Source organism: Gavialis gangeticus, unplaced genomic scaffold (genome assembly GCF_001723915.1).
Source record: "Gavialis gangeticus isolate Ggan-Ray unplaced genomic scaffold, GavGan_comp1, whole genome shotgun sequence".
NCBI lineage: Eukaryota > Metazoa > Chordata > Crocodylia > Gavialidae > Gavialis > Gavialis gangeticus.
The window spans coordinates 113,782,540-113,793,222 of record NW_017729022.1 but is presented as its reverse complement, the minus strand read 5'-3'; the positions used below and the strand labels follow the sequence as shown (position 1 = coordinate 113,793,222).

Here is a 10,683-nt window from a genome sequence, read left to right as displayed (position 1 = left end):
TTAGATAACAACAAGGTGTGGCAGGCGAGAAGGGTGGGCAGTTGACCCAGAAACAAGTGGGTGGGCAAAAGGCAAATCAGCCCTGAGAAGGCCCCCTGTTACACGCTGGTTACTTCTCTCCAGATGAAGCACTCTGTATTTATCCTTGTTGAACTGCATCCAGTTCCACTCTGCCCATCTTTCCAGCTTGTCCAGGTCTGCTTGGATCTGCATCTTATTCCCTAGCATGACCTCTTTCCCGCATAACTTTATATAATCCACAAGCTTGGCCAGTGTGCATTCCACATTGTCATCTAAATTGTTGATAAAGATGTTGAACAGCATGGAGCCAAGAACTGAACTGTGTGGGACACCACTGGCCACCTCCCACCAAGAAGATACAGATCTGTCCACTAACAGTCTCTGGGTTTAAATCCTTAGCCAGTTCCCAACCCAGCAGACCATGGACTCTAAATGTAGAGTACAATATACTGTCCTGGCAACATAAAGGTCTTAAAAGGTATAAATGTTGATCAGGCCAACTTTTATGCCCTGTTACTTCTTGGAATAAAAGAAAATAAGGCTCACCATTGAACACAATGATTGGAGATGTTTCCCCTGGCATCTCTAAACCAATAAATGGTAGATGCCAGGGAGGATATTAAATAGGGGACAGATCACTCTAAAGATATCCAGTTCAATGTTGTCCTTCTACAGCATCCATTTTCAGAGATAGGCTACTAGACTAAGATGGACTTGTCTGACCCAGTATGGAACTTCTTAGGTTCTTATAAAGTAGACTTCAAAGAATCTGGGCTATTATTTTCTTTCTAGTTAAGAGTTCAAAATAAACCCCATGGAAGAACTGAACATGGCTAAGAAGGTGGTAACCTTCACTCAGCCACAACACTTATGGTAATCCCATAGCCCATAGTTGCAAAGAAAAGTTTCCAACATGAATCAAATACAAAGCAACTTGTGCCTACTCTGCTGCCTGAAAATACTCAGGAAGTGTGAAAGAGCTGAAAGAGCTCAGGAGGTGTGAACTCCTTCCATTTCTCTCAGTGCAATGTTGACACTGAAGACTGCTTCTGACATCATCTTTCTTTGAATACCAAGAAGTATTTGAAACAAAGCTGATGGGCTTCTAATGACACCAAGATTAAGTGCCACTGAAACAAGTGAATGCATACTGACAATTTGACTTTAAATACACATCTGTCTGCACAGCAGCACCTGCCTCAGGACTACTAAGAGAAAAAACAAATGGAGCTAAGGATTTTAGACAATTAACTGCCGGGGAAAGGCATAAACACCGCCTGTATAAGACAAGAAAGAAGAAAGAGGAAAGCAGAGCAACTTGGTAGTTTCTGGTAGAAGGGCAGCCAGTGTAAAGTCAGGCATATGTTAAACACAGGTAACTTTTTGCTGACCATCATTCCTAGAAACTAACTTAGCTTGGAAAAATACATAACCCTAAAGCTTTCCTAGCAAATGAAGGAGATATCACAAGCCTTGGTTCTTCTAGTGTGCAAGTGAGAACATGTTTAAATTATGTCTTTACATTTAGTCTTTAAAGAAGCAACAGCTGGTATGAATTCCCTTAAGGCTGAAATGAGAATTTTTTTTAAATTTCCTTCCCAAACTGTTGTAATCTAACCACATCTTCCTTACAGATAACATTATAAAACCTAATGGCATGGGGCAAAATAGCCAGTTGGACTTGCCTAGAGGGTGTAGAACAGGGATCAGAGTTACATTCACACTCTTTAAATAATCAATAATAATTAACAGTAAGTTAATGAAATTTGCAGGGGATTCACAGATGATAAATTAGGTTGAGCAGTGAACGCCAAGAAGACAGTAAAATAGTATAAAAGGGGCCTAGAGAAGTTAGAGACATGGCCAGACATATTTTTTTTAAAAGAGAATCAGTTTGGGAAAAAATATGCAAGCAAATTCATCCAGGAGAAATAATCCAAATCACAGACATTCACTGGGACAATGAAATTTAAGAAGCAGCAATGTTAAAAGAGGGGATCTTCAGCAATGAAAAGTATTGAGGCCACAGCTTGCTCGCTCTCTGACCACCCCAAAAGACTGGTCTCAAAAAAAGGGAGAAGTGATTGTGTCAGTGATTGAGTTACTAGGGTGAACCTTGTTTGCCTTTTTCATGATTTCAGTGCAAACAAAAAGGAATAGTTGCTTCCTTTTTTGTACCAAGACAATTAACACTTAACAAAAGAATTCTACCCCTATCTCCACTCTGTTTGGTGGCAGCATTTTAAAAACAGCAACTCAATTGAATCACAGTGAATTATAGAAACCAGAAGTTTGAGTTAAACTTCCTTGAAGGGACAAGGAGAAAAGGCCAGACATACAAGGAGTAGATGTCATATTTCTAAGTGCTTATGCACCCACTGAGACACCATTGAAGGCATAGGTGACTGGTAGAGGGTGTACAGGGGTGCACGTGCCCCCCCCACTCCCCCGACGGCCATCACTGATGCTGTTGGTAGGGTTGGTGCCCCTCCTGACAGGGTCGGCGGCTTCTGCGGGTTCCCCCCCAGATTCAGGAGACTCATGATTCCAGGTCTCGCCCTTGTCTAGGTGCTCACGCAGCAACAAGCCACGGGCCACCTTGAAGAAAGAATTGACATTTTTTCTGAATGAGGAAAAAGCACCCATCCCAAAAATGCTACTGAAGGCCAAGCTGAGGGAAGGAAATCTGCATAGCCCATACCAAGAAAAAAAAACCAGAGGATTTATTTTGAGAACACAGAATTTTAACACTGAATTGTAGCTAACCAAGTTATGTTTTCAATAAAGATAGTGAAATAGGGTCTTTCTGATGAGGAAACAGTATGACTGTTTCATGTATGATCAGAGTTCCATGTATTGGCAATTCAGTCATTATGGACTTTGCTGCATAGCCAGCACTTTCTGCAAAATTGAACTCTGGATTCAAGCTTTCCATTTTAAAAATGTATGTTTCCTACCCACATGTTGGTGGAAATTAACTAAATCAGACCTATTTGTTGAGTGACTTCTGTCTCTTCCCCCCAGAAACACAAAGGAAAGAAAATAATTGGTTTTGAGAGCACATAATTTTATGGGTTCATTTTTTGAAGATTCAGGAAAGATGGTGGTTTAGTTCTGAATGTCTTTTAAAAGAGACCTTTCACCAGCTCCCTCAAGCCACTTTAAAATTACAGGATCCACGTACATTTGTTCCGTTTGCATAGAGACATTCACCTTTATTTTGGAAGAAACTATACTTCTGCTGCATTAAAACAGACCTCCATTCAACAGACAGTGCTGTAGGGATTTTGGAAGAGGAAAATAACTTAGATTTTATGAGGCTAGAGCGGGCTTTTTTGTTCTTTTTCCACATTAAGTGAAATTCTATGATACCATAATTCGGGGGAACAAGAAAAATGGTTCCATAGCTTTGGATTGTCCTGCTCTATCATCCTTTTGCTTGCTTTTTTTTTTTTTGTTTATTACACAACACACATTGAAAACAACGAATTAGTAACACATCTTGCATATTGATTTTGTGTAGTTATTTGTTTGTGATATTTTTAAGGTTCTGGTTATTCTCCAGTTTTCACAGGGATGTGTTTCAAGGGTAGGATGTTTCCAGTTATCCATCAGTTTTCATGCAGTGTCTAATGTATCTTTGGACGTGCAAACAGTGCAAATCTTCAGGAGCTGTCTTGAGTAGTTGTGCCAGGAGTAAATCAGCATATGAGCCTTACAGAATTTGCTTTCTTGGACTTTTGATGCCATCTTATGTAACTTGAATTCATTTGGGGTACAACTCAGTTGACATCAAAGGAGAACTACCACAGTTAAATCTGGGCTAGTACATTCAAAGAAATAATGTCACAGAAAACGAAAGGCTTAAACAGGCTCAACAAAAAACAATCTTGAAAATATCTGCTGCAGTGTGATTTTTTTAATTGCATCTCCCAATTGTTCTGGCATTTATGGTTGTTTTCCTGCCTGCCTCTGGTTTCATAACATACATTTCAGGTGCACTGGAATCAACTTGTTTAGACTTCTTTCCCCCCATGACATGGATCCCATTTTGTTTCCATGTCAGTTGAAAGGATTCTTGCTGGCCCTTTCTCTCTTTACCACCTAAAATTCTACTTCAAAGAAAAGCACAATTCTACAGCTTCTTCCACACAATGATTTCACCATGTTTTACAGGTAGTAAGCTAAGTGTTCAAGGTTTAAGGGATTGTCTCCTTACTACAAATGGCTAAATTGGGATTCTGCAAAATTAAGTGGCTTGCACATGTAATAGGACCAGGTACACAATATCTGCCTTTCTGGTCTTGTGATCTCCCAGACACCTGTATACCATGCTAGTAGATAGTTGTTTTGGAAAGTTATAGCAGTGATAGTTCAGGAAATATGTGACAAGCAATGGGCATTTTGTTAATATCTTATATTTGATATCATTTATTCTTTTGTAGATGATAACTCTATACAAATGGTGCAATAAAAGATATCAGCCTTTCATCTACCACTGTATATCTGGCCCTGAGCACAGACACATTATTCCTCTACTTTCTTTTGTATTCTGCAAAGTACATGGCAAGTTCCAGACAGAGTAATTCTCTCTATAATGTCTGAGAAACAAACAGTCATCAAACTATCATCTCAGAACCTGGAACACTCAGCTCACTGAAGAGTTGCCATAAAAATCACCCTGCAGCACAAACTGAATATACCAGGCTACCCACTAAGCCTCAATCATTTCCCCACCAGCTAAAAGCCATCTGGGCACACTGTGAGAAAGGGTTTGCTTTGACTTCTAACACTGAAGATTGGTGCTGTTTATAGTTCAACTTGCAATCATAATTAAAAATCAGCACCTGAACCTTCAAACTTGCCTTGTGTGTCTGAATGGCCACCACTTTTGGGAGACATTTTGTTTTTCTTCTTTCATTATATTTTGAATTCAATCTGGGTTTATTGAGAGAGGCCAAATGAACATGTCAAATCCATATATATCTACCAACATCACTTCTCTCTGGGCGCAGACAGGAGTTACATGTCGTGCAATTTGCCTCCTGAAAGCACTCTACAGCCATGCCCTGACAGAAATGCATGGCTGCAGATGGCTTTAAAAGTGCCCAATCACACTACAATCTGAAGCTTCATTACATGAAGGTGCTCCAAAGCAGACTGCTTTCATTAACTTCTGTCAGTGTGCACCAGGAGAAGGGCAAGGGAGGAGGGAGCTCCATCAGGGGGTTGCCCACACTGCACTGGACAATGGAGCAGGTGGACTGGAGCCCCCCTCCCTCCCTTGGGTGGGAGTGGGCCCAATAAACCTGCCCCGCCCTCCAGCACAGGCTGGGCAAACCCCAAAGGGAACTCCTTCCCCTCCCTTCTCCCCCTCCCATTCTGAATATAGCACTGGAACTGCGGGGGGAGGGGAAGGGAGGAGGGGTGAACAGGGCTAGGGGAGATTAGCTGTAGACATGCAGCTGGTTCAAACTGGAGCTTGATCCCTCAGCTCCCCAGACCCAACAGTGAACATCTGCTGGGCCAGGGGGGATACTGTACCTCATGGTGCTTCCTGTAAAGCACCATGAGTTACAGGGGGGGAGATGCACTTCTGTCAGTGCCCTCTGTGAAGAACAAATGAACCTGGGGGTGTTTTCAGAAACCTACTGAACCTGAAAGTGGTCTGTTCACCATTGAAATTATACTTATGTCAAACTATGAATGCATATTATAAACAGACACCATTTAAAGATGACTCCCAGCAACCCTGGGAGAGATTCCACCGAGAACACTATGGCGCTGTCTAGAGGATATTTACCTTAAACAGAGCCCTCTTTTCATAGCAAACCTTTTAATGAAGTAACTTATTTCAGGAGAATCCAGTCAGAATCCCCAATTCCATCCCCAGCTCCCCAATACTTTCTCTGCAGAAAGCACAATTACTGAATAATGTATAATTTATAATTTAAGTACTTAGTGCATAAATACTTCTAAATATTTATATATGCCCAGAGAATCAACTCTTAAGCACTGGATTTTACCCAGTGACCTACTCTTTCATTTGAAAGGACTAACTAGCATGTGCATGGCCTATAACTTCCTCAAACCACTACACAAATCTATTAATTAAGGAAAGTAAGTGATGGCTGAACAACAAATTTCAGGCATCTACATGCATTTGTTTGCTTTGTAAATCAGACTAAGTCTCCCAGAACGGGTCCCATCTACCCATCACACCCGTATCCAGAAGCAGACAGCCTTGTATGTCTGTGTCTAACCATCAGATAGTTGCCCATACTGCTCCATGTTCTATACTTTCATCTCTAAGCCCATCAGAGGAATAAGTTGACTTAAATAATCCTATCTATGAGAAACAAAGACAGCTACCTTGAAGGTGTTGTTTAATATTGGAATTTACCTTTTTAGGACTTGCAGTTTTTAATATTGCTGACAAGCACTAAAGATAGGTAAAACCTTCTTACCAGCTGGATCTCATATTTTTGAGTGACAAGGATAAAATTCATCTGTGGCATAATTCCAATGATTTCAAATATATTACACAGGAGATGAATTTGATCCCCGGTCATCAGACACTAAACTGCAAAATGTTTAAGTTCCGCTACTGAAAATATCAGGCTTAACCTCCAAGCTCACACAGCGATGGTTAAAGGCTGGTTTTAACATCCAGTTCACAAAGCAATGGAAAATTAGATCCTCTGAAGGAGAATAAGTAGCTTTGTATTCTTAAATCTTGGAATGATTCTAGAAATGTGCAGAAGATCTTGAATCACACCACAGATTTTGATCCCTCCATAGTAGCACTGTCAGGTAAATCTCCTGTCTCCTCTGTTAAGTTGGTATGAGTTTTGAAACTATTGAGACACTCTAGGGTACTGCCAATGTCTCCTTTGAATGATCGGGGCACTGATATTGCTAACTATCACAGTGCTATTAGCTGAGATAAGGATTTAAGCAATGGCTATAGCAGAGTCACTGCATTTCAGAGTGCTCTCTTATTACTGGGACCCTCAATAGGACTTTGTCTTCAGAAAATTCCATAACTGGCCAAAGCATGAATGGTTCATGTGGTGAAAAGGATTCACTGAACCATACAAGCCATTTGGCAATGTCCAGAGCTTTGTCCTAATTAAAATGGAACCAGAAGGCCTGGAGTGAAGGGAAGCTTTAGAAGGTCCAAACAGGTAATGAATGTATTCAGTGGTGCTCTTCCCCATGCAGGCCTTAATCAACTTTATTGGAAAATGTCACTTTGACTGCCATGCTGGAGCTGAGGACTAAAGGTAATTTTTTACACTTTGAAACTTCCCTATAGCCCTCTGGCTCTGGTGCATGGGGGGTTGCAAAACATTTTGAATGTGCTGAGGTCTTGCTATGGGACTTACTCAGTAAGGCATGCATTGAAACAAGTGGCTCCAATGCAGGGTCACAAGTCCCAACAGGAATATCACTTCCCAGAATTGCACCTTCACAGCCTTCCAGGCTGAGTCGACCAGACTTACAGGATGTTTTGGAAGAAGTCAGTCAAAGCATGATGCACTTTCCATAGGCTATGGTGACCATGAGGCAATATCTGCAAACACAAGCATCATGGTCCATCTTGGGACATCATAAACAATCACTGTCACAAATTTTGTGTCTTTCTAATCAACTCATAAAGAATTGTCTGAACTTAATGGACTGATTCTGAGACCATATAATAAAAGGAGCTGCTTGCACAATCACATCAAGAACAAACTGTGAAAACAAAAGCCTTGGGGATATTGAGGGGTCCACCCCACATTCTCCAACATACGGTGTCTACCAACTTTTTCTTTTTTTCTTTTTTTACCCCCAGAAGCCCTTTATGCGTGTGGGGACATAGCAACTTTTTTTGCCTGAAGCTACAGCCAAACATGAGTCTCTTATCCATAAGTTTTTGTCCTTTGAATTTGATATGGTAACTAACAAAAAAACACCCCAAAAAAACAACTTGTGCAGTATGAAACTGAGTTTCAACAAAACAAGTACATTCATGAAAAGTTTCTATTTTCTTCAATTTTTTTTGGCCTTTTCTCCTTTAAAAATTTATTTTAAAAACTCAGTGTACAGTGGGAACTGTAATCAGCGAGTGTCTTATGCCCTCAGTTTCTGCTATAAGTTGGGCTCTACAGATAAACAGATTTGCCAAATGACACTATGAACACATGACTACTAAAAGGCAGTGTAGTTTTTCAACTGGAATGGAAAAAAACAAGCCACCTAAATAAGAGGTTTTGGGTTAAATTTCTTCAGTGTTCAGCTGAAAAGAAAAACTAATTTGACTTTTGATTTAAAAAAACAAAACAAAACAGAACCAAAAAACAGTCCAGAGCAGTCCAGTTATCATTTTAACAACAATGCACATGCTTCCCAATTGTGTCCCAATTTAGTAGGGGTGGGAGAAATGGCAAAAAATCATTTTCCAAACAGGTCTATCTCTTGTCCACTTTTAATAGAAAAGGAACTGAGCATTGAGATGGGATACAAATCCTAGCATCTCAGCAGCAGGGAGACAAGCATCCACTTTTGAAGAAGCCATTAAATAGATCAGACCTTTGGGCTCAAGATGTTCTGATGCCAGACTCACACAGGCAACACCTCTCTGACAAACCTCTCTATCAAGCATTTTTGTTTTCCATAATAAAAAAGTAGTTGCATTAAATATATAAAACAGTTGGGATTTGTCATCACTCTGCTGCTTCATAATGGAATGTGGAAATTTTGTGTTAAAAATATTTTGTTCTTAATCTTTGGCTATACACTTCTTCAACATTAATTATTAAAAATGAACCTGTATACTTGCACTGTGACAGAAGTGTAACAATTTCTTTCAAGATATGTTGGTACTCAGCAATACTTCAGTCACAATCATTTAGAAAAGCCCAGGTGCAAACCAAATTGCCTCTGAATGAGCTGTGTATGTAGTAATTAGAAATCTCATCACCACTCTGTATTTTCAGATTGACAGTAATAAAAACAGTGAATTAGTGTGCAGAAGGAAAACTTACTTCTTCTTCCTCTAAGCCTGTTAAATCCCAGAAGTAATTCAGTCTCATCTGTAAACGTTTCCATTGTTCAAGGAACATGGTGGCTTAAGGAAACAAACACAGTTAGATTTTAAACTATCATTTTAATTCCTTATCATTAGTTATTCATGCTGCAATATTACTGACAAGCCCAAGCTAATATCAGGGTCTCTCAGTCTTGGGCTGGGGAGACAGGGAAGGTGGGGGCTTCACAAATGCATGCTAAGAGATAATGCTTGCCACAAAGGGTGGACATTGTAAAAACACAGGGGGGAGGCAAAGGGGGCCTGGGTAGAAAGTGTCACTGTGGTTTTATAAAGAACAGAAAAAGTAAATGACTTGTCTAAACAAGCTGTGCCTACGCCAGGGACTAAGCCCAGGTATACTTATTTCCAGCCCAAGTTCTTCACTATGAGGCCATATCAGTGTACAGACTCTTCATAGTTGTTAGGGGCTGGAAGGGACCTGACAGTTCATCAGGTCCAGGCCCCCTGCACTTGGGCAAAAAGACTGCTGGGATCACCTGACCCCAGCAAGATGGGCATCAAGACACTTTTTGAAGATCACCAGAGTGAATGACTGTACCACCTATGGGAGGAGCCTGTTCCAAACCCTTGGCACTCAACTTGTAAAGAAGTTTTTTCTTATATCTAGCCTGAAGTGATCTTCAATCCATTTGTGCCCATTACTTCTCGTCCTCCCTCGGGGGGCCTTGGTGAATAGATTTGTCTCAGCACTCTGGAGTTTATGGACACAAAACATAGTAACCTAGTGAACCAATGTCCAAATCTAACGCTGAACTACAATGGCACTAACTAGCCAAGTAACAAAAACTAAATATTCCTTTTCAGTCAGAAATATACAAAGCAGCAGCAATGGACTATTATTGAAAGAAGCCCTAAAAAACTATAAGCAATGTGACAGGTGATTAAGATGACTTGCTCCAAAGGAATGAATTTAAACCTTTCTCCAGATTTGTGTTGAAAGCTGCCCTTGGCCAACCTAGCTGTAAATAATTATATGGCTATTCAGGCTGGGAAGTCAAAGGTATCTGGACATGCAGCTAGCTACATCATTCCCTTGTGTGCTATTGCCTTTAGTGTCAATGGGGCACTGAAGTGCATACGCCACACTACCCCAATGGGGTGCTGTGCTTGGGATAAGCCTTTGCCTTTTTTTATGACCTATAGTTAAACTGAAAAGATCAGCTGTAGTCAGCAAATACACCATTATGATGATTTTGCCTGATACTCTGGAATCTCTCTCAGTGGGGTAGCTGATTTTTTTTAATCAATTAAATCAAACAGTTGGCAGTTTTAGGCTTGCTTAGAGTGATTTCCCTGAGAGACAGGTCACAAATACAGTCTCCCACTTTCTTTTTCTTTCCCTTGACACTATAGTAAGAGTTGTGCTACACCATCATATTTAGGTTCTCCTTGTTCTCTCCCCATAATTGCCACTTCCTCTTGTCAGCCTGCCTCCTTTTGCTCTTGCCGTGCTGACAAAGCTTCAGGAACAGGAATTCCAATCCAAAAGCTGAAGGTCTGACTCTCTACCAGCCTGTACCCTAAGTCATCCTTTCAATCTGTGCCAAGGGGTTATAAAAATGTTG

The 10,683-nt window shown here is 40.6% G+C and overlaps 1 protein-coding gene across 1 annotated transcript in view; it reads right to left on the bottom strand.

The window, feature by feature from the left end:
• The window catches only part of ANO2 (anoctamin 2), a 403,174-nt gene that overhangs the window by 220,735 nt on the left and 171,756 nt on the right, over positions 1–10,683 (bottom strand). Inside the window, exon 16 of the mRNA XM_019515999.1 lies at positions 9,054–9,136. Coding sequence (XP_019371544.1) covers positions 9,054–9,136 — 83 coding nt within the window. The remainder of the gene's footprint in view (positions 1–9,053; positions 9,137–10,683) is intronic.